This window comes from the organism of the source record quoted next, unplaced genomic scaffold (genome assembly GCF_019419815.1).
Source record: "Pyrus x bretschneideri cultivar Hongxiangsu unplaced genomic scaffold, Pyrus_bretschneideri_v1 Contig28, whole genome shotgun sequence".
NCBI lineage: Eukaryota > Viridiplantae > Streptophyta > Magnoliopsida > Rosales > Rosaceae > Pyrus > Pyrus x bretschneideri.
Window position 1 is genome coordinate 3,930,615 of NW_025999590.1, and position 25,812 is coordinate 3,956,426.

The window sequence follows — 25,812 nt, forward strand, 5'->3', positions numbered from 1 at the left end:
CTCAGGGCGCGCCTAGGCATCCTGTGAGGCTAGGCTTGAGGGTTGCCGCCTCTATTTTGAGGGAGTGGACGGAAGGCGCCGTCGGAGCTGCGCCTTAGGGGAATTTTTTTTTTTCTTTCTGATTTTTATATAATGGATGTGTATGTTATCTGCGTGCATTGTTATATATGTGTTCATTGTGCTTTTCATCCTTTTTTTTATATATATAATATAACATATGTATATATATATATATGTGTGTCTGTGTATATATGCATTTATAATACATGTGTGTGCTCAGAGTGATTATTGATTAATAATCTTCTTCTTTTTTTAATGTAATATATGTGTATGCTCAATGTATATATTAAAAAATTTAGGTCCCGTGAGGCTTTGCCTAGGCTGGGCTAACCCTTGGACGTCTCGCCCACGCCTCACGCTTTTAATACATTGGTAAATTGTCAGGTAAACATAAGGATCTTACAGTTGTGAACAATGGAACCAAAAATTTAACTTTGAGCAGTAACCTACGACATTTAACTACTACTGTCTGAGGTATAAAGTTTGATTCGGAGTTCAGATTTCTAACTGCATTGCCAGAACAAGAACTTTAGATTTGTTCCTGATGCTGGAAGGGCAGGGACATGTTTCTAGACCAGATGGTTTACCAGATTGGAAGACTCTACACTATGGTTGATCGGCTTTGGTATTGTGATCAGCTATATGTCGAATACAAAGGCCGTGGGTTCAATAAATCATGTGCTGAACAGTGAACTCTTCAACATTCTGTAGGTTTCCCTCTCTCTCTCCCCCCTCCCCTAGGTGTTGTGTGTCTGTCTGTTTGTGGGTGTGCCTGTCTGCTTGTTTGTGTGGATCTAAACCCTTTAGAGTTGATGATTCGAGTGCAACCAATAAGGAATTAATAGCGTTCGAGAAGTGGGTAAAGTTTGTCAAAGTTTGCCCATTCAACTGACCCCACTGAGGGTGAATTGAGAAACTGATTGCCATTACTATTTCCCAAGACATTGTCTAATGTCAGGTCTTCATCAATTTTCTGGAGACATCCTAAGCTAAAACCTCATTAGTAGGTATTCCGGCAATCAGCATATTTACTTTAAATAAAACATACAATAAACTGACAAACCTATGTGTACGAGCACACACATAGGCAAAGCTTGTTAGACTTCATCCGAAATTGTAGTACATTTGCATCATTTAATCTTTGCTACAAAATGTTTGATTCCTTGCAGGATAGACTGGTAGGAGATGGGCAATTTAGATAGATGTGTTTTTGCCTAGTAGGGGATGTGGGCACATGTAAATTCTGCATTGATTGCATATTGGAGGGCAGAGGTGACCCAATTAACAACCTTTCTGACCGGCATTTACTTCTAGCCAACTACTGCCGCTGTCATTTTGTACTCGACCTGGCTTCGTGCCAAGAATGCCCCAAGTGCTGAAAGCATAACTTAATATAGAGAGGGAGAGAGAGAGGGAGAGAGAGAGAGAGAGAAAGAGAGTGAACATTTTATATATAGTATCTTTTTGTTCATGCATTCTTTCGTTATTAGCTTGTTCTACTTTGATCTCGATCATTCTCGCTCGCAGATTCTTGATCAAGATCATGTCTAAGGTTTTCGCTCTCTCATTCTCTGTATAGCTCTAGTCAATTATTTTGTCTGCATGGTTTGTTTGGTTTTTCTCCCTGCTGTGCAGTTAGTTATTGACGTACCATTTTTCTCTCGAATACTTCACTGACACACTGCAAATACTTCAGATGGAATTTATATTTCTGAGCGCAGAAGTACGGAACAAATCTGACCGTCGCCTTTTTTGCTCTTGCTGCAGAAAACTGTGGTGTCAGTGGAACTGCTGTGTTCAAAGTGCAGGAAAAAGGTGATGAAGTTAATTGCAACAGTAGAAGGAATAACTTCCATTGTCCTCGACCCGTCGAAAAATACAGTGACGGTAACTGGGGATGCCGATCCAGTAAAGATTATCGGGAAAGTGAGGAAATTCAGAAAAAATGCTACGGTTGTGAGTATCGGTCCACCGCAGACTGAGAAGAAGGATGAGAAGAAAGACGTTGTTCCATACACTCCAAAGGCATGTCAAAGATGCGATGTTTGGTATGTGATTGCCGAAGATGGCTACAGCTACTGTTCCATAATGTAATTGCTATTGTACCATTAAATATTGCTCATAATAATTTGTATTAATTTCATGTTAAACTCACTAATTGTCCATTGGCTATCAAATGTTAACTTTGCAGTCATTTTTTCAAGTCTTTGGAAAGATTTGGATTAGATAAATTTTTTAATGTGTCGGGAACACCGCTCAATACACCAAATATCATAAGACAAGTGGTTGAAATTTTTTTTCCAACCATTTGTATTAAACACTTGGTGCACTAGTCATGCTTTCGGCACCTGAAAAATGTCTCAATTTATACGAAAGATTGTTGTTTAATTAAGCTATTTACGCCACTTAGGCCATCTCCAACCGAAGGAAGGCCAAATGACTCCCTTTAGCTCTATAGCACTGCAAGAAGTTATATTTTAATGACTTGTACCATGCCATGTTTTATACCATCTCCAACCGAGGGGGTTAAAGGGTCATAGGCCAAACATAGCCCTTTGACAAAAAATCATCTTCAACCGAGGGGGCCAAAGGGCCATAGACCAAACATAATTTTTTATTTTAATTAAATTAACATGGTTAATTAAATTAAACTACTATATTAAAATAAGGTTTTTGGACATATTTTGAGTTCCACTTGTCGCCGAATGAATAAGCTTCCGGATTTCTTATCTTTATACAATCTCAATAATTTTTTGATAGGATTTCGAGTGACACGTGTCACTAACGTGAGTAACCCTCCAGATTTTTTATCTTTATGTAGTCTTAATAATTTTTTGGATATGATTTCGATTGATACGTGTTGCTAAAGTGAGTAACTCTCCAGATTTCTTATCTTTATGTAATCTTAATAATTTTTCGGATATGATTTTGAGTGCCACGTGTCGAGATGTAATTGGTTGTGCAAAATTTAGATAGGATTCTTATTTACGTAGCACTTTTTATCTTCAGTTTTTAACGTTATAGGAATGGTGTAGGTATTTATAGGGAAAAAAATTATTTTTTTTTTTTAATTCGTCCAAAAAAAAAAATTCAAATTCCAACAATAACCTAACGTTAGCTAGCTGACCCTAGGTAGGCACTGGCGTTCAAATGGGCTGAGCTAGAGGGCTGGCAAAATGTCAAGCTTGACATTCTGGCATTGTAGAGCTGGGCTGGGCTGGAGGAGGGCTGGGCTGGAGGGCTAACTGGAAATGGCCAGTTCGCTGGCCTAATCTGGGGGTTTGGGCCTGATGGGGCACACAAGCCTTTTGGCCTAGCCCTCGGTTAGAGACGGTTTTCGTGTTATTCTGAGCTATTTTTAGCCATATGACCTTTTGGCCAAGTTGGTTGGAGATGACCTTAGTACTACATTTTAGTAGTATTCTTCTTCACTTGAAACTGAGAGCTCTTAGATTCGATTTTTGCCATAGAAGAATTTGAACCACATTATTGCTAACCCATTGTGAGGTTTAGCCTACTATCTTACTCTCTTATGGCGCGTTTATGTACCCGTAATCGGAATCAAAATGTGGAATTGAATTCCGATTACGGACTACTCCAGTGTTTACAAAATCTGGAGGAATTGAAAAAGTGGCGGGACCCATAAAAATTTTGGAATTCAATTCCTTCTTTTGGAGGAATTGGACTCCTAAGATCTATGAGGTATTTCAATTCCGCCTGCTGTGGGGAATCCAGAATACAAATTTTTTACCACTTATATCCTCACTTTATTTTTAAAATTCTAGCACTACCCTTTGCATTAACACAGAAGATCCACCTGTCGTTGTCCAACGATAATGTCCAGTGCTACTCCCTCCTCCAACACCGCAACCACCCATGCCCAGGGACGCAACCAAAACCCACTACTCCCACTTTCTGCCATATCTCTATGTTTCCCCAGGAAAATTTTGAAATCAAAATGCACTGGATTAGAGAGAGAGAGAGAGAGAGAGAGAGAGAATAAGAAGAAGAGAAAGAGGGAATGATGGACTTATAGTGGAGTTTATTTGCCATCAAATGCTCAAGACTTGAAATAAATAAATTTGAATTATAATGGAATGGATTGAGATAGCGAGAGGTGGCGGTGAGGAGTGGGTTCTTCTGGAAGAGAAAGATAAGATTGGTTTAGGGTTGAGTTATTTTTTATTTAAATAAATATATATTCACTGGTGCAGCATCAGTAGATACGCAAATCATGGTGGCTTACACTATCTTGGCTAGCATTAATACATATTTGATTTGGGATAAGGGCATTTTAGTAATCATATTGGTTTATATTCCGATTCTGCTGAATTAGTAAACAGCTTTATGGAATTTTATTCCGATTCCAAAACATTTAAGTAAACAGTTTCAACAGGAATCCGATTCTGACTTCTCCTCAATTCAATTCCTCCTCTTTTCATTACGGTTACCTAAACGCGCTATTAGTGTAGAGAAAAAAAAAAAAAAAAAAAAAAGAAGAAGCTGGTTACATGACAAATCTTGATTATGGCTGTCTAGCAAGATCTTGAGCTACTTTAAAATTAGGGCAGTGACTTAGGCTTTTGCATTCCAGTTTAACGGGTGAAAATTTCAGATTAGAGTTGGGCTATTGGCATATTATCACACTGACAAGAGATTTTTCAGTGTGACCGTCACACGGGGTAATACACCACGTGTCGTTATATAAATAGTGAGATATGTGTGTTAAAAAATTAATAACTTAAAAAAAATAAAAATTTTCACCACTTATATAAAAACACGTGATGTACCACTCGTATTTCCATCATAATTAAAAATTTCTCCACATTGACATTGTCTTTTAACTTGTATTTTACTATCTGCACGGCACGGCATGTGCCGAATTTGAATATTTTATAACAAAATGTCTTGTTGTAATTAAATGTGCTTTTCCGATGTAGAATTTATACTTTCTGTTTAACAAAAACCACCTCGTTATAATTATTCCATTGGCAGAGGGCCTTGATTGTTGGCTTCACTGGGGGTATGCAGGAAGTGTGGATGTCGGTTAGAATTAAACCGGCCATGCGAAAGCCAATGCGTGGTAAATTAAGAAATTTATTAAAGCAGTATTTTGCTGCATTTAATAAAACTATAGTTGGTTTATGCTATTTATACACATCTTTTTAAAATTTCAGTTGTTAGATCAAATGAATTAAAGATGATCAAATAATAAGAATTGACAGAAGTTACGTGAAAAATAAAAAAGATGTGTGAATAGCTTCACCCTTAACACAATAAGTGACCCAATGCTCGATATTCTTAGAAACAACTGAGGATGTACGTATATCTCTAGTTACACAATAGAATACCTCATTTAACGCAGAGACAATAAAATTTCGATTAGCTAAAACCAACATACCAAATAAGCTCATTTGGAAGAGATTTGAAATGGCTAAAAGTGTTTCTGGTAAAAATGATTTTGGAATTAATATTTAATAAAAATGCAAGCAAATTTTGATAAACACTTAAAATGTTTCTTAGGAAAAACACATAGCTGGACTTCTTGCAAAAATACTTCAAATGCTTTTAAAATTTAAAACCATTTTTAATCATTTTAAAAACACTTTTGAACAAGTCATATTAAAAAGAAGAACCTTTGGCTGCTAGAGCACATATATAATAAGAAAATGGATGATAGCTCTAATTGAGCAAAACACATAATTGTGTGTGGATTTTCCGACAATAAAAATTGATGGTTGGTATTATATGGGGAGTAGGATTCTCTTCTCTTTTTTTTCCATCCTCTTCTATCTCTTCCTTTCATATTCTTTATTTTGTTTTTCTCTTTCTATAAAAAACTAATATAAGATATTGACGTGGCTTAACTGTGACCATTCAAATAGGAGAGGAGGGAGTGAAAGGGGAAAAAAGAGGGAAAAAAATTCTACTCCATTATATGGACATTTGATTTGATGTACAGAAATGAAATGAAAGTATAAAATAATCAAATCAAAGGTAAGCATCCGTCTTGTCCACAAAATCAATGCCCCTATCGATCAAACATATGAAATGAAAGCTCCTTAATACCAAGGTCTTGGATAAGAAAGACTTTGCAAGGTTCTGTCCAAATACAATTTGAAATCTTTTTCATTGAATGAAATAAAATATCATTTTTCATAAAAATAAATATTGCAGATCTATCGCTTGGATTTTGACCTAATTACACATGCATCCTCTATCATTTGAACTCAAGGGGCTATAAAAAACTAGGGCTTAAACAACTATTGATATTTTGAATGATTTGGATCTTTAAAGCCCAATAATTCAAAATAATACCCGAAGGTTGCGAAGCGTGGTATTAATGTGTCTTTCCTTGTAGTACGGAAATACAATCATGTGGTGTAATAAACTCTCTGATATACAAAACAAATGCCATATCAAAACTACAGTGGAATTAAAAAAAATTATCGTGTACCGTTGAAACAGTAGTCCACGTGATTTTTTTTTTATTTTTTATTTTAAGCTGCAGTATTTGATTCATTTAAAGAGAGAATCCAAAACAGATTCAACCAAGTACAAAAGGTTGGGGCGAGTTTTAACAGAGCCAACCAACATTAACAATTACATTTGTCAGAAAGAAAAACATCACATTCAAAGTTTGGGGTTCTTCGAACCAAGAGCATTCACAAGTGGTCGAGAGAATGTAGCGGGCAAGGCGATGAGCAACCTCGTTGGATTGGTGACGAGCATGGGTAGCATAAGCTCTAGTGATCTCAAGCAACATGGACTAAACGAAACAATTATTGTGTATACTGAAATGTATTTACATAATAAATCTGTTCAAATATGAGTAAAAGACGAGATTGATATATTCCACTGTTAAAGTATCTTATCAAATCAATAAGTATATTAAAAAAATATTATAACACTTATTCTAATTATACCCACGTGGCAATATTCTAGTAAAGCATAATATTTATTTACTTGTTGTGGAATATAAGAAAACTAACATATATTCTAAGATATGCCACTTAGCCTACCCCTCCGTATATAATATCATTTATTAAAAAAGAAAAACAAATATTCTAAGATATGTAATCTAATATGGATCATTCATAGCATTCTATAGTTTCCTAATTAAATCTTTTTGGGCATGTTTACTAATTAAGAATTGAAGTAACCACCTTTATTATATACATTATTTTTCCTCCTCCCCAAGTAAAATATATTGAAACCCTACAAAAACATGCGCATGCAGTACTGAATATTTAGTCCGCCCTAAAAATATGCTTTTAGATAGTATCCTTGTTGTAAATAAAGGCACGGTGACCTGAGAAATTACACCACAAAATTTCCACACTCTCTCCTCTCTCTCCTTTACTCTCAGTACCAATAAACCCGAAGACCATAAGGTTATGGCAATGTTGTCATCGCAGCACCCAAAGCTGGCGGGCCCGTTGTCGTCCGTATCCCCTGCCTATGTTGTCGAAGAGTTCATCGATGGACGAATCCCCAACCAGATGTTTGAAGCACTCAACGTTTATCTACACAGGAGGCTGTCGCTGTCTTCCCCTACACACAGAATAATGGTCAACAATAACAGCATCCTCCTCAGCAACGAGGACACTAAAAACCCTAACCCTGAACTGAATTTTACTTCCAAAGATCAAAACGACTATTCGGGTAAGCCGTTCCGAATCACGGTGGACACCACCCAAGAACTGGTCGACATTTTCAAGGGCGTCGCAGTCAAGTGGGTTTTGGTTTCCTTCAACCAGCCCTGCTCCGACGAATATATGAATGAAGCACGTCACTTTGAGCTGAGCTTCCTTGACAACTCGCGTCGTGACGATATGTTTCTGAGTTCTTACTTAACCTATATATTAAAGAAATCTGATGAACTTACAAGAAAGAACCTCATTGCTGCTTATATCGGCGATGGCTTTCTTGTGGCTGGAATTTTGTTACTCATCTTTCGAATAGGAGTATCTGAAAATATGACTTGAGTCCATGAAACTTATTTTTCTCCACATAAAACCCGACATAAGTTTTTTACTCGAATAAAACCCATTGACTAGATTTCACATCAACAAATTCATTAATTATATTTGACTTTACATATTTAAAAATTTTCAATGCCCAAAACACCCCTATTTGAATGTTTGATTTACACAATTAATTCCATACAAATTGTAAGGGAGAATTAATGATTTTACAAAACTAAAAAAATAATAAATTCATTGCATAATATATAATAACAATAAAACATGCCTAATAAATGTAGTAATACATGCTTAGTTAAGTCAATAAAAATTATATTTTACATATAAATGTAGGTAAATTATTTCACACACACATATATATAACAACAACAAAAAACGTGCATGATATACATAAAAATTCATGCAAAATAATTTACCTACATAATAAAAGCAAACCCAAATATATGCAGAATAATATACCTACATAAAAAAAATGTTATTATTTTATTCAATACTTGTTTACCTATTATTTGTACATATAATAATAAAATGTGCTCAATATATATGATGATACATACAAAATAAAATACCTACATAATGAAGAAATGTTATTTGATTCAAAATTAATTTACTTGCAAAATAAAGCAATTGTATTTTATTCAAGATTAATTTACCTATTATTTGTACATATATCTTATAACAATAAAATGTGCCAAATATATGTAATAATACATGAAAAATAAATTACCTACAAAATATATGTTATTTGCTCATCATAAATTTAAATATAGGTAGATTAATTAGTTTAATATGTTTGATCATATATGTAGTACTATGCATGTATATGTGTGTGTGCGTGTGTGTATATAATACTAATACTATACGTTCATATAGGTAAACTATATATATATGTGTACATATATATATATATTAAGCTTATGGTAGTAATATATACATTTGAAGTATATATGTGTGTGTTAGGGGTAATAATATGTGCAATAATTATATTTTTTATTGTAATTAAAGTGAGTAATAACATTTATTGATTTTATTTTGAATATTGTGGTACAAATTGTAAATATTTTGTAATAATAGGTCAATTACTTCTATACTTGGTAGTCATTTTTAAATTTGGGTTTTGTTTACATGTTTATAACTAGGTGGGTTTTTGTCTAGAAAATAAGAGTTGCAAGGGTCTATATCTAAAGAACCCATACTCTATTGGCCGTATAGCTTGATCCCTTGCATGATATCAAGATATTTTAATTTTTTTTCTTTGTTTTGTGGTTGTCGAGTAGTAATATTATTGTTCCCTTCCTTTGAATTTGGGTTTCTTTTGGATGTTTAAATTAATGTTGGTGAGTTTATGTAAGGGTCTATCTCTAAAGATGAACTCTTTATAAATTCATGATCAAAGAAATTACCATTCACGTAGTTTTTCATTTTCAAGATGTTTTTAATATAATTTTTTGCTTTGTGGTTATCAACTAGTAAAGGGTCTACCTCAAAAGACTCTCATTTATATGAGGGTAAAAAATTCAACATAGTTATTAGGTTAAGTCCAGTATTATCTTTTTTTTTTTTTTCTTTTTTTTTTTTCTTCTCTTATACTCATTTTATTTTGTTATTTTTTTTATATTAGAGATAATTAAAATCTACTAAATATCTTTTAACAAAAAAAACTAATATAATAACACACATCCATGTGCGGAACATATGACCATACTCAAGTAATATATATATATATATATATATATATGCATGTATATTATACATACAAGCGAGATATGAAACCTAACTAAAATGTAGAAAAACGTAATATACCTACAAGCAAGACACATTAATATGTGATACATGTTGATAATTCTAAACTACCTTTTATCCAATAAAAACAAAAAATTCCTAATAAATATATGAATGTATATTATACATATAAGTGAGATATAAAACCTACCTAAAAGGTAGAAAAAAACATAATATACCTACAAGCAAAACACATTAATTTGTGATACATGTTGATAATTCGAAACTACTTTTTATCCAATAAAAACAAAAATTCATAATAATAAACCAAAATCCCCGACATGATTAGTTACAAACACTTTTTGATAAAAAAAAAAAAAAAAGAAAAAAAAAAGAATATGTTGTAGATAAATACAATTAACTTTTGATATAGGTTGATTATAAAAATAAAAATTTTTAAATAAAATCTATAAATGTTGTTTAAAGCATAAGGAAGAGAAATAACAAAATAATAATAATAATAATAATAATAATAATAATAATAATAATAATAAGAAGAAGAAGAAGAAGAAGAAGAAGAAGAAGTAATTGAAGAGATAATTAGGAATAATTTAATTTTTATGATAAAGCTTATCATTATTAATAATTAAATGATTAAATTTAAGGAATTGTACTTATTTTAATAAATTGGACTATTTCTATTTTGTTTAAAAAAAATTAGACTTGTATCAAGTTTCTCTTTGTTTTAATTATCCTCGTTTCTAGTTGTGATACAAATATAAACTTATCATCACATTTTATCTTTTCTTATTAATTTCTCGTATTTCTTAAAAAAGATTGAATTTCATATGATAGTTATAGGAATCGATAAGATTGATATTCAAATATTTTATTCCATGGGGCTTGGTTAAAAGTTCAAAGAAGGTGAAGATTTTTTTTTTTTTAATACAAGTAATATATTATACTTTTATACTAAACAAATGAACGCATTGAGTTGAATGAGTTAAAGAGAAATTAGGACACTAACCACCATGACCTAAGTGAGTAGCAAACAGACTAACCATTAATTTCATGGGCAAAATTTTACAACAAATTGGCCACAAATACGTACGCTAAATTTTTCATTAGACCGGTTGGAAAATAATCCATATTTAACTGAAGGGTGAAGAAAGGCTATTTATCTTTATTTTTTTAATTTAACAAACGATATTATCTAAGAAGTTGGCTTAGCTTCGCTAACACTAATATAATTCAAATTCACATTTGACGAGAATAAAACAAATTTATAATATGGGGTAGTCTAATTCCATATAAACTCATCCAAGTTCCTTCTTCTGATGTGGATTCATTCTCGACAATAGATAATATAGGAACACCAAAATATTAAAGTTTTAAAAAAAAAAAAAATCAAATCTAGATAGAGTCAAATACTTAGATAAGCGATTAGTTTGATTTTGATCTTATCTAAGAACCAACGGTTCAAATCTAGTTTTCGAGAACGTTATAAAAACCTTCAGAAGCCTTATAATCAACATCCTCGATGACATTCAATATTATGGCATTGGAGGAGCTCCCAACGTCCAAGCGTCCGTCATGGTCCCCAGTCCCTGCGTACGCCGTCGAAGAGTTCACCAATGGAGGAGTCCCCAACCAAATGTTTAAAGCAGTCAAAGTTTACGTGGACAAGAGGCTGTCTTGCCCTACACTCAGAATTAAGGTCAGCAACAACACCAATCTCATCAAAAACAACGAATTCGAAAGTCATCAGAAACTTGATCCGGCGGCCGATAAACTGTTGCAAGTGATCACCGTTGACGGCAATAGCCAAGAACTGGTCGACTCTTTCCACGGTGTCGTCGTCATGTGGGCTTTGGTTTCCTCCAAACTGCCGCTTTCCGGTGATGGCCAAGTACGAGAACAACGTCACTTTGAACTAAGCTTCCGCGACGAATTCGTTGGCGACGTCAATATGTTTTTGAATTATTACTTGAACCACATATTACAGAAATATCAAAAGATCAAAGCAAAGAACGAGCAGAATGACGTCGGCCCTTGTATTTTTTGTGCAGTAATTTGTTTACTCCTGGTTGTATTTGGGTTCTTGATTTGTCGGGCTACTTCAAATATTAAATAGAAACTATGAAGGATGGGCGGGCATAGCAGCACTTCAAGCCTCTGTGATTGTTTCATGATTTCCTTTATGTTTAATTTCTTTTCTTTGCTTGCTGGTTGAAAACCAGCAATTTATTAATTGTTATTTTTAAGTAACTGCCCTTTTTTCGACCAAAAAAATAATTCCCCTTTTTGTTGGTTTTTAAAACAATTAAACAATTCATTGGAAGATCGGTAATATTTGATATTCTAATAATTCTCCACTGCCTATTGAAGCTTAAAGAGGTGGAATCTTGGCAAATATTGCTCTTTTATGATCGAAAAGTCACAAATTCAAGTTGTAGAAGCAACTTTTTTTTTACGAGTCTCCCTCGGATGAGATCTAATTCTAATGGCATTTTCCGAGTTGAATTGATTAAATGATCAAAATATCTTTCAAAGCTAAACAGATTATGACTTTTTTAAAGTAAGACGGATTGTGAGTTCTAATTAGTTAGTGATGCTTTTTTTTTTTTCAAGTGGCAAAATTGGATTTAAGTTTGGAGATAATATTTTAATACTGATTAATTAGCACCAAAATTTATAGACCGTATGGCATGGAATATTAGCATTTTAACATGTGTAATTTTATTTTTGAAAGGAAACTCGAACTAATGACGCTTTTGCAAGTTCAGATAACTCTAAAAACAACGTAGATGGTGACCTTTGAGCAACAAAGACTAGAGGCAAAACGAATAGAAGACCATGAGCTATACATTGTTATTGACTCACATATAACGTGAGTATAGTCATATGACACCATGTTCTAGTGTGACAGTTACAGAAAAAAAACTTCTTGTGTTAATAAATCTCGATATCACAATTATAGTTTGAAATGGGCCATGCATTACATTCTGACCCAAAAAGTTAGCTAAAAGACCAAAGTCTCAAAGCCCAATATCCAACAACCAAAACCAAAGGGATAACTTTTCCCCTTCTCTTTCTTGCTATGCGTTTGGTACTTCGGATTGTAATGATTATTTTATTTGGACAGACTAATATGTGCATCGACATTATGTTATCGTGTGCTTGGTACATAAGACGGCATGCCGAACAAAGCCAATATACTACGAGTCATAATAGGATAGAATAATATGTGACATTATATTATCGTGTGTTTGGTATATAATACAACATGCCAAACGAGGCTTCACAACAAGGAAAGCGTACAACAAATAGAATTCTAGAACATAGAGAGATTGCGAGGGAGCTGATCGTAGCGAAACCACAGACCTAACTAGCTTCGCTCAAAACTCAACTCCCTCAGTCTTTCTCTTCACGCAAACCCGAAAGATAAAGCCCTACAAAACCCCTAACACAACCATCGTCAGCCCCATCTCAATATTTCATCAGTCACCACCACCACCACTACCAAAAAAGAACTAAACCATGTGGTGCTTGTCGCAGGAAAACCTACCGTCGCCAAAAACCATACTATCGGCGGCAGCCTCACTCGCCGCCTTCGCAATCCTGTTCAAAACGATTGCAAGCAACCTCATCCCGGAGGCTTTCCAAAAGTCCTACTCTCGACTCCAGAAGCTCTCCTCCCAACTCATCGTCGTTGTGGAGGAGCTCGACGGCCTGACCCTAAACCAGATGTTCGAGGCGGCCAACCTCTATGGTTGTGTGGATTGTGCCAAGGAATTAAAATTAATCTGATCAATTAGTTTTAATTTCGAATTAATTTTTTAATTAAATTAATTAAAAACGTTTTGATTAATAGACATAACTCTTTGGAAAGAGTTGTATAGCTTCAAATACATCCAAAATGTGTTTGAAGAGGTATGAAAGAGCCTATATAACCGAAGTCTTTCATCAATAATCATCTTTTCTTCCTCTTTTTCTTCCGTACAAAATTCTTAGAGAGTAAACTCACAAAGCAATTCGCTAGAATTTTATAATCCAGTGCGGGTTGTAGAATTAGGTAGTTGTATCCTGGTCGAGCAGACATTGTAGAACCACAAGCACACGATTGGGACGGAAATACTGTTCAAAGGACATAGCTTTTGCGCTAGCCCCTACCATCAATTCATTCAAGTTAGTATTGTTATAATCATTTGTATTTATTGTGTAATTGTATTCTGTATTGCAAGTATTTTTAAATAATAAAGTATAAGTATTTCAATTCTGTATTTCTGTTATTTTTATTGTTTCTAAATTGTTCTCCAACAATCGAAACAAAGAGCCGGTCGATATTGGTGATCGAGGACATTGATTGTTCAGTTGATTTGCAGAACAGAGATTTGGAGACGAGCCCAGAGCCGTGGAAGATGACAAGGTAATAACAATCTTAGAAGCACTTTTGGTTATTTGAAAGCAATCGGTTTTTAATGTTTTTCTTAATTCAGAGATCAGCCTCTCTGCTGTATTGAGCTTCATTGACGGACTGTGGTCGACCTGTGGAGAGGAAAGAATTGTCGTGTTTACGACGAACCACAAGGACCGGCTTGATCCAGCGTTGCTGCGACCTTGCCGGACGGACTTGCACATACACATGGCCTAATGCACCTTCAGTGGTTTCAAGATATTGGCATATAATTACCTGCTGATTCACGAGCACACACTTTTCGGAGAAATTGAAATGTTGCTCGACAGGGCACAAGCAACGCCTGCCGAAGTTGCCGGAGAGCTGATGAGGAGCGATGATTCTCATGTTTCCCTTCAAGGTCTTATCGAATTCCTCCGAGGAAAGACTGAAAGAACCTGATGGAAGCAAATACTTACTACTGCCTATCGCTACTGCGATCGCAGATGTAATAGACATCAATTTTTAAACACATTCTGTGATAAACTTCTCCATTCTATAAATAAATTATCGTCGAAGAGTCATTGTATGCACAAACAGAAAGTTCGATACAGAAGAACTCGAGAAATGTTGTATAATACTTTACATTATTCACGATATTATAATGCATAACGTAGAAGGAAGCTTATAAACAAAAACAGCAGCACCTTTGGAGAGACGAACTTGGTATGTGCGGATGCATCTCAAATATACTAGGAAAGCATGACGAAAATATCACACGCAGGTCCTCTTGAAGCAGAGATTGTCTTCACCAGCAAGATCTTTTTTTCTGTTTCAGAAAAGGAGCATAATTTTCAGTTTCGTGCGCAAAAGAAAATAAACAAGGAAAAACCGGCATTGATTAAATGTTTTAATTTCGGATGATTCAATTACAAGCAAAATGTTTCACTAACCCGAAGCTTAGGCAAGAAGTTCTTCCTGCCTCATTAAAGCCTCATGCAGAGCCTAATCAGGAAGCAACGTACAGTCCCAATTAAATCATCAAATGGTAGAAAATGCAAGGACAAACAAAGATGAATTATGCTTATCGAGAAACGGTCACAAAACTGAATTATGCTTATCACTTTGAGCTGAGCTTCCTTGACAACTCGCGTCGTGACGATATGTTTCTGAGTTCTTACTTGACCTTTATATTAAAGAAATCTGATGAACTTACAACAAAGAACCTCATTGTTGCTATCAGCGATGGCTTTCTTGTGGCTGGAATTTTGTTACTCATCTTTCGAATAGGATACTCTATTGGCCGTAAAGCTTGATGCCTTGCATGATATCAAGATATTTTAATTTTGGAGACTCTCATCCCTAATTGTTATATAGTATTTGATTGAAACCTTATTGGTTTCAAGTTTTTTTATCAAAATCCTTTGACTTTGTGCACATGTCATTTTTTAATTGATTTTTCATTTCAAAATTGTATTATTCATGTTCACATATCCTTTTGTTGGATTGTTTCGGAAAGTTGACCTGGTTGGCCTAAATTTTTGGGATTTGACATTTGAAAACTTTTACGAGTTATATTACCTTCACGGTTAGCAGTGTGTTAATGAACCTCCATTGTAGGCGCAACCGCTTTTAGTATATGTCCTCATCCCTCAAATCTTTGCCTACGCTTGCAATTTCCCCATAGAGATCCTCCAAGCCCAGAACATAGTGTTCCCTAATGACTACGTCTCAACGGTGCACTTGTGGTGCACATTGTGTTAAGTTGGGTGGTAATGTACAAATGATGTTGAGTGTTTCTTGGTGAATTGTACGATTTTTATACATTCTTGTCTTAGTACATTCTCTTTCAAGGTGCAAACACACATACAACAGAGGTTTTAGCATTGATTAGGGCAATATTTACGCGTGTATATTCTTTTCCTTGGGTACATTCTTTATATTTTTTTTAATAGTTCAAAATTAGTGGGTACATTCTTTTCCTTGTGTTTTAAATGCACTATGAGTTTTTCCTATTATCCCTTTTTATTTGGGTACAATGTTATTTGGGTACGTACATTGTTGTGTTCATGCGGGAGTACATTTTTGTTGTTGTCAAGTTCATGGGTACATGCAATATTAATTTACTAGGGGTACATTATTTCGCTTGACACTACTCAGTAAAATTTGCAAAACTTTGTACACAATTGTTTGTTATGTACATTGTTTTTAGTCTCATAATCCTTGAGATTTTTACCATTTATAATCTGATAATTATAGGATTTTAAATTTCAAAAATGGAGAGATTTGTTAAATAAAATTTTAAGTTAAAAGAGAAAGTAACTGACATAAAATATATCAATGCTAATATGTTGACGTGTATAAAGTCAAAGAACTTTGATCAAAATATAAAAATCGATAAGGTTTTAGTTAAAAAATATTGATGACTAGGGACCACATCCAAAGTATTTCTTTAATTTTTTTCTTTGTTTTGGTAGTTGTCAAGTAGTAATATTATTGTTCCCTTCCCTTGAATTTCGGTTTCTTTTGGATGTTTAAAATGTAAGGGTCTATTTCTAAAGACAAACTCTTCATAAATTCATGATCAAAGCAATTACCGTTCACGTAGTTTTTCTTTTTCAAGGTGTTTTGAATTTAATTTTTGCTTTGTGGTTATCAACTAGTAAAGGGTCTAACTCAAAAGAGTCCCATTTAGATCAAAAAATCAACATAGTTATTAGCTTAAGCCCAGTATATCTTTTCTTTACTTTTTTTTTTTCTCTTATACTCATTTTGTTTTGTTTTTTATATTAGAGATAAATTAAATTCTACTTAATATTTTCTAACAAATAAACTAATATACTAACATACATCCATGTGCAGAATGTCACATCCCGGTCCGGGACGGATCACTTCTCGCGCCCGCTCCACCACCGTAGCACGATATTGTCCGCTTTAGGCTTACCATTCCCTCACGGTTTTGTTTTTGAGAACTCACGAGCAACTTCCCAGTGAGTCACCCATCATAGGATTGCTCTAGCCCCTTTCTCGCTTAACTTCGGAGTTCCTACAGAACCCGAAGCCAGTGAGCTCCCAAAAAGCCTCGTGCTAGGTAGAGATGAGAATATACATTTAAGGATCACACCCCTGGGTGATGTGGGATGTCACAATCCACCCCCCTTAGGGGCCCGACGTCTTCGTAGGCAAATCACGGCCAGGGTTAGGCTCTGATACAAAATGTCACATCCCAGCCCGGGGCAGATCACTTCTCAGGCCCGCTCCATCACCGTAGTTCGATATTGTCCACTTTGGACTTACCATTCCCTCACGGTTTTGTTTTTGGGAACTCACGAGTAACTTCCCAGTGGGTCACCCATCATGGGATTGCTCTAGCCCCATTCTCGCTTAACTTCGAAGTTCCTACGGAACCCGAAGCCAGTGAGCTCCCAAAATGCCTTGTGATAGGTAGAGATGGGAATATGCATTTAAGGATCACACCCCTAGGTGATGTGGGATGCCACACAGAACATATGACTATACTCAAGTAATAAATATATGCATGTATATTATATATATATATATATGTGTGTGTGTGAGAGAGAGATATGAAACCTAACTAAAAGGTAGAAAAACATAATATACCTACACGCAAGACACATTAATTTGTGATATATGTTGATAATTTGAAACTACCTTTTATCCAATAAAAACAAAAAATTCCTAATAATAAACCAAAATCCCTTACATGATGAGTTTCAAACACTTTATGATAAAAAAAACAATATGTCATAGAGAAATAAAATTAACTTGTGATCTAGGTTGATTATAAAAATTTACAATAAAATCTATAAATGTTGTTTAAAGTAGAAGGAAGAGAAAGAAATAACAAAATAATAATAATAATAATAATCTCTACTAATTAATAAAACACTCATTATCAACCAAAACCCTATGAAATTATCAGTTTAACCCTCTAATTAAAACATAACATGAATAAGAATTATGGGATAGAAATGTAATTTCACACAACCAAATTTTATTGTTTTTTTTTCAAAGTCTCACCTACATGTAATCTTAACATATCTCTAATTAAAAAAATTAAAAATTAAAAAAACTTTCCACTCCCACATTCTCTATCACTCTCTTCCTCTCTCCTTCTATTTCAAAAACAAAAAAAAAAAAAAAAAAAAAAAAAAAAAAAAAATTCTCACACACTTTGTGTATGCCCATATGCTAGTAGTAGTAATAATAATAATAATAATAAATGATTGAAGAGATAATTAGGAATAACTTAATTTTTACAATAAATCTTATCATTATTAATACTAGCAGAGAACACACATTTTGTGTGTGTGAACAACCGCCCACCTCCTCCCACATTCTCCTCCAGCGGAACCACTTTAGTTTATTCAAACTATCCAAAAGACATCATGATTTCACTTACCTGTATGAAAAATGATGGTGGGATCATTTCTCTTAATAAGTGCATATTTTTATCTTATGTAAATATTTTGATACAAAAATACTATTTTGCCCTCATTATGTAAATATTGTGTATCAAAAGTGAGGGCGAAATAGGAAAAAAGGGGATATGATTATCATTCTGTCAAAAGTACAAAATTACTATTTTGCCCTCCTCATCTCAACATTGTGTATTCAAAAGTAAGGGGCAAAATTGAAAAAAGTGGGCAAAAAGGTTGATAAGGTGTGTTCTCTTAATAATATAGATTTAATAATTAAATTTAAGGGATTTGACTTATTTTAAACTGGACTATTTCTATTTTGTTTAAAAAAATTAGACTTGTATCAAGTTTCTCTTTGTTTTAATTATCCTCGTTTCTAGTTGTGATACAAATATAAACTTATCATCACATTTTATCTTTTCTTATTAATTTCTCGTATTTCTTAAAACGGATTGACTTTCATAAGATCGTTATAGGAATCGATAAGATTGGTATTCAAATATTTTATTTCATGGGGATTGGTTAAAAGTTCAAAAGAAAGAGAGGAATTTTTTTTTTTTAATACAAGTAATATATTATACTTTTATACTAAACAAATGAACGCAATGAGTTGAAGGAGTTGCAGAGAAATGAGGACCCTAACCATCATGACCTAAGTGAGTAGCCAACAGACTATGGGCAAAATTTTACAACAAATTGGTCACAAATATGTACGCTAAAATTTTCATTAGACCAGTTTGAAAATAATTCATATTTAGCTGAAGGGCGAAGAAAGGCTTTTTTTTTTTTTAATTTTTTTATTTAACAAACGATATTATCTAAGAGGTTGGCTTAACTTCAAATTGGCTAACAATAATATGGTTAAAATTTACCTTTGGCGAGAATAAGACAAATTTGTAATATGAGGTAGTCTAATTCCATATAAACTCATCCAAGTTCCTTCTTCTAACGTGGATTCATTCTCAACAATAGATAATATAGGAACATCAAAATATTAAAGTTTAAAAAAAAATCAAATATAGATAGAGTCAAATACTTAGATAAGCGATTAGTTTGATTTTGATCTTATCTAAGAACCAAGAGTTCAAATCTAGTTTTCGAAAACCCTATAAAAACCTTCAGAAGCCTTATAATCAACATCCTTGACGACGTTCAATATTATGGCATTGGAGGAGCTCCCAACGCCCAAGCGTCCGTCATGGTCCCCAGTCCCTGCGTACGCCGTCGAAGAGTTCACCAAGGGAGGAGTCCCCAACGAAATGTATAAAGCAGTCAACGTTTACGTGGACAAGAGGATGTCTTGCCCTAGACTCAGAATTAAGGTCAGCAACAACACCAACCTCATCAAAAACAACGAATTCGAAAGTCATCAGAAACTTGATCCGGCGGCCGATAAACTGTTGCAAGTAATCACCGTTGACGGTAGTAGTCAAGAACTGGTCGACTCTTTCCACGGTGTCGTCGTCATGTGGGCTTTGGTTTCCTCCAAACTGCCGCTTTCCGGTGATGGCCAAGTACGAGAACAACGTCACTTTGAACTAAGCTTCCGTGACGGCTTCGTTGGCGACGTCAATATGTTTTTGAATTCTTACTTGAACCACATATTACAGAAATATCAAAAGATCAAAGCAAAGAACAAGCAGAATGACGTCGGCCCTTGTATTTTTTGGGCAGTAATTTTTTTACTCCTGGTTGTATTTGGGTTCTTGATTTGTCGGGCTACTTCAAATATTAAATAGAAACTATGAAGGATGGGCGGGCATAGCAGCACTTCAAACCTCTGTGATTGTTTCATGATTTCTTTTATGTTTAATTTCTTTTCTTTGCTTGCTGGTTTTCAACCAGCAATTTATTAATTGTTATTTTTAAGTAACTGCCCTTTTTTCGACCAAAAAAATAATTCCCCTTTTTGTTGGTTTGTAAAACAATTAAACAATTCATTGGAAGATCGGTAATATTGATATTCTAATAATTCTCCATTGCCTTTTGAAGCTTAAAGAGGTGGAATCTTGGCAAATGTTGCTTTTTTATGATCGAAAAGTCACAAATTCGAGTTGTAGAAGCAACCTTTTTTTTACGAGTCTCCCTCAGATGAGATCCAATTCTAATGGCATTTTCCGAGTTGAATTGATTAAATGATCAAAATATCTTTCAAAGCGAAACAGATTATGAGTTTTTTAAGGTAAGACAGATTGTGAGTTCTAATTAGTTAGTGATGCTTTTTTTTTTTCAAGTGGCAAAATTGGATTTAAGTTTGGAGATAATATTTTAATACTGATTAATTAGCACCAAAATTTATAGACCGTATGGCATGGAATATTAGCATTTTAACATGTGTAATTTTATTTTTGAAAGGAAACTCGAACTAATGACGCTTTTGCAAGTTCTGGTAACTCTAAAAACAACGTAGATAGTGACCTCTGAGCAACAAAGACTAGAGGCAAAACGAATAGAAGACCATGAGCTATACATTGTTATTGACTCACATATAACGTGAGTATAGTCATGTGACACCATGTTCTAGTGTGACAGTTACAGAAAAAAAACTTGTCGTGCTAATAAATCTCGATATCACAATTATAGTTTGAAATGGGCCATGCATTACATTCTGACCCAAAAAGTTAGCTAAAAGACCAAAGTCTCAAAGCCCGATATCCAACAACCAAAACCAAAGGGATAACTTTTCCCCTTCTCTTTCTTGCTATGCATTTGGTACGTCGGACTGTAATGATTATTTTATTTGGACAGACTAATATGTGCATCGACATTATGTTATCATGTGCTTGGTACATAAGACGGCATGCCGAACAAAACCAATATACTACGAGTCATAATAGGGTAGAATAATATGTGACATTATATTATTGTGTGTTTGGTATATAATACAACATGCCAAACGAGGCTTCACAACAAGGAAAGCGTACAACAAATAGAATTCTAGAACATAGAGAGATTGCAAGGGAGCTGATCGTAGAGAAACCACTGACCTAACTAGCTTCGCTCAAAACTCAACTCCCTCGGTCTTTCTCTTCACGCAAACCCGAAAGATAAAGCCCTACAAAACCCCTAACACAACCATCGTCAGCCGCATCTCAATATTTCATCAGTCACCACCACCACCACTACCAAAAAAGAACTAAACCATGTGGTGCTTGTCGCAGGAAAACCTACCGTCGCCAAAAACCATACTATTGGCGGCGGCCTCACTCGCCGCCTCCGCAATCCTGTTCAAAACGATTGCAAGCGACCTCATCCCGGAGGCTTTCCAAAAGTCCTACTCCCGACTTCAGAAGCTCTCCTCCCAACTCACCGTCGTTGTGGAGGAGCTCGACGGCCTGACCCCGAAACAGATGTTCGAGGCGGCCAACCTTTACCTTGGCGCCAAGGTCTCCGCCTCCATGCGGAGGACCAAAGTCAACAAGCCCGAAAAAGAGGAGCAGTTTCTGATCACCATTGATAAGAATCAAGGCATCGTTGATTCTTTCAACGATGTAGATTTGAAGTGGGTTTTGATAAGCACCGAAAAACCGAACAGTAAACGTGGCGGCGAAAATTTGCATTTGGAGGTCTGACGGTTAGAGCTCAGCTTCCATAAGAAGCATAGGGACATGGTGCTGAGATCTTACTTGCCCTACATTCTACAGAAATCCAAAGAAATTAAAGATGAGAGAAAGGTGGTGAAGCTTCACACGGTTGATTACAATGGCACAGATTACTGGAGCTCCTATTAGCATAAACACAACACCAGGATCATGCAAAGCAAGTTACCGTGATCAAAACACAAAACCATAAACCATAAAGCAATGCACAGAGAGAAAACATACCCGCAGAAGAGTTCAAATCTGCTGCCATGCGAACGAGACTCTCAACTAATAATAGGTCTTAGTCTTATATCGAGTACTCACTGCAAGAGCAGAGGCCACCATATATATACTATACAATCTTAGCCAAATTCTATAAGGATTCCCCTATTAAAATCCATATAGAATACCAATTCATTCCAAATAGCAGTCCAGTTACAACATGGATTTACAAATCCATTCCCAACAAGACTTCCTACTCAATCTCTAATCCTACAACCAAGTTTACTGATTCATACTCATGCTCATATTCTAACAGCTCCATCAACCTTGATCATCCGGCGAGTTTCGAAACAATGGCGATGGAGCCGGCGTTGGTGGAGGACCTCGGAGGTTTAGAAAGAGGAAGGAGTATTATAGGAGGGTAGGAAAGGCTTGGAAAAGAGGGTACTTGTTGCACGGACCGCCCAGCACGGGAAAGTCGAGCTTGGTTGCGGCCATGGCTAATTATCTCAAGTTTGATATTTTTGACTTGGATTTGAGTGAGGTTCGGTGCAATTCTGACCTGAGAAGGTTGATGATCGGTGTAGGAGGTTTGAGACCCCTCTTGTCCCACATCGGGTAACAGTGGTTTTTCATTAGTCCTTTATATAGGTTTATTCCTTCTTCTTAGTAATTAGAACTTGGACCATTTGGAAATAGATTGAAAGCTTGGCCTTATGGTTGTGTGGATTGGGGCCAAGGAATTAAAATTAATCTGATCAATTAGTTTTAATTTCGAATTAATTAAAAACATTTTGATTAATAGACATAACTCTTTGGAAAGAGTTGTATAGCTTCAAATACATCCAAAATGTGTTTGAAGAGGTATGAAAGAGCCTATATAACCGGAGTCTTTCATCAATAATCATCTTTTCTTCCTCTTTTTCTTCCGTACAAAATTCTTAGAGAGTAAACTCACAAAGCAATTCGCTAGAATTTTATAATCCAGTGCGGGTTATAGAATTAGGTAGTTGTATCCTAGTTGAGCAGACATTGTAGAACCACAAGCACACGAGTGAGACGGAAATACTGTTCAAATGACATAACTTTTGCACTAGCCTCTACAATCGATTCATTCAAGTTAGTATTGTTATAATCTTTTGTATTTATTGTGTAATTGTATTCTGTATTGCAAGTATTTTTGAATAATAAAGTATAAGTATTTCGGTTCTGTATTTCTGTTATTTTTATTGTTTCTAAATTGTTCTCCAACAATTGGAACAAAGAGCCGGTCGATATTGGTGATCGAGGACATTGATTGTTCAGTTGATTTGCAGAACGGAGATTTGGAGACGAGCCCAGAGCCGTGGAAGATGACAAGGTAATAACAATCTTAGAAGCACTTTTGGTTATTTGAAAGCAATCGGTTTTTAATGTTTTTCTTAATTCACAGATCAGCCTCTCTGCTGTATTGAGCGTTATTGACGGACTGTGGTCGACCTGTGGAGAGGAAAGAATTGTCGTGTTTACGACGAACCACAAGGACTGGCTTAATCCAGCGTTGCTGCGACCTGGCCGGATGGACTTGCACATACACATGGCCTAATGCACCCAGGGACGGATCTACAGAGGGTCCTGGAGGTCCCAGGACCCCTCGGCCATCCTAAAATGTTGCTAGAAATTTTCCGGAGGACCCCTCGTACTCGAACATGAGGCCTGTGCTGCTGTGCAGACTGTCTGTGTTGCTGCAGCAACAGGTTGCAGTTTGCAACGGAGAAGAAGAAAACAGGGGAGAAGAAAGAAAACAGGGCATTAAAAAAAAGGGTCCAAAACGCAGTGTTTTGGCCCTTTTTTTTTTTTTTTTTTTTAATTAAACCAATGAAATCAAGGGTTGCAATTGGTCCACCTTTGCAACATGATTACATATTATTTTTGAAAGTCTAGCCCCACATCCTGTCGTCCCTTTCACTTCTTCTTTACCCGTGCCTTCCACTGCTATTCCCCCTAATCCCCCCATCTTTCTTATATTCACCCAAAACCCTAAATTTCTAATCCCACCCAATCCCATATTATAATTACATTACTCCAATATTATACCTCCACTTGTTTCAATTCTCCAAGCCACCACTATTTGGTTCCAAATTCAAGTAAGTTTTTTGGTATTCTAATCTAATCTCAATTAAATTATATTAGATATTGGTGGAGATTTTTAGTCTATTATTGATATGATTGTTGATGTGTTTTATGTTTGTATACTCATTTTATAATTGAAATTTAGATGGAATTTTTGTTTATTGGTTGATTGGTATATGTTTTGTGTTTTTGGTTAAATGTGTACTTTATTATTGGGACCCCCCGAGTTTAAAATCCTGGATCCGCCACTGAATGCACCTTCAGTGGTTTCAAGAAATTGGCATATAATTACCTGCTGATTCACGAGCACACACTTTTCGGAGAAATTGAAATGTTGCTCGACAGGGCACAAGCAACGCCTGCCGAAGTTGCCGGAGAGCTGATGAGGAGCGATGATGCTCATGTTTCCCTTCAAGGTCTTATCGAATTCCTCCGAGGAAAGACTGATAGAACCTGATGGAAGCAAATACTTACTACCGCCTATCACTACTGCGATCGCAGATGTCATAGACATCAATTTTTAAACACATTCTGTGGTAAACTTCTCCATTCTATAAATAAATTATCATCGAAGAGCCATTGTATGCACAAACAGAAAGTTCGATACAGAAGAACTCGAGAAATGTTGTATAATACTTTACATTATTCACGATATTATAATGCGTAACGTAGAAGGAAGCTTATAAACAAAAACAGCAGCACCTCTGGAGAGACGAACTTGGCATGTGCGGATGCATCTCAGATATTCTAGGAAAGCATGACGAAAATATCACACGCAGGTCCTCTTGAAGCAGAGATTGTCTTCACCGGCAAGATCTTTTTTTCTGTTTCAGAAAACGAGCATAATTTTCAGCTTCGTGCTCAAAAGAAAATAAACAAGGAAAAGCCGGCATTGATTAAATGTTTTAATTTCGGATGATTCAATTACGAGCAAAATGTTTCACTAACCCGAAGCTTGGCCTGTTCTTGCCTGTCTATATAGGCAAGAAGTTCTTCCTGCCTCATTAAAGCCTCATGCAGAGCCTAATCAGGAAGCAACGTACAGTCCCAATTAAATCATCAAATGGTCGAAAATGCAAGGACAAACAAAGATGAATTATGCTTATCGAGAAACGGTCACAAACTGAATTATGCTTATCACTTTGTGCTGAGCTTCCTTGACAACTCGCGTCGTGACGATATGTTTCTGAGTTCTTACTTGACCTTTATATTAAAGAAATCTGGTGAACTTACAACAAAGAACCTCATTGCTGCTATCAGCGATGGCTTTCTTGTGGCTGGAATTTTTTTAC

The 25,812-nt window shown here is 35.3% G+C and overlaps 1 protein-coding gene and 2 pseudogenes across 1 annotated transcript; all 3 read left to right on the top strand.

Annotated features, from left to right (window-relative positions):
- The first annotated feature begins 820 nt into the window (after positions 1-820).
- On the top strand, positions 821-2,260 carry LOC108867810 (heavy metal-associated isoprenylated plant protein 43-like). Its single transcript, XM_048588493.1, has 2 exons — positions 821-1,612; positions 1,828-2,260. Exons 1-2 carry the CDS (start codon positions 1,604-1,606, stop codon positions 2,152-2,154), a joined length of 336 nt encoding a protein of 111 aa, XP_048444450.1. The 5' UTR covers positions 821-1,603; the 3' UTR covers positions 2,155-2,260.
- A 9,062-nt stretch (positions 2,261-11,322) lies between these two features.
- LOC125479117 lies at positions 11,323-14,625 on the top strand (annotated as a pseudogene).
- A 7,049-nt stretch (positions 14,626-21,674) lies between these two features.
- LOC103955480 lies at positions 21,675-25,333 on the top strand (annotated as a pseudogene).
- Positions 25,334-25,812: the final 479 nt, after the last annotated feature.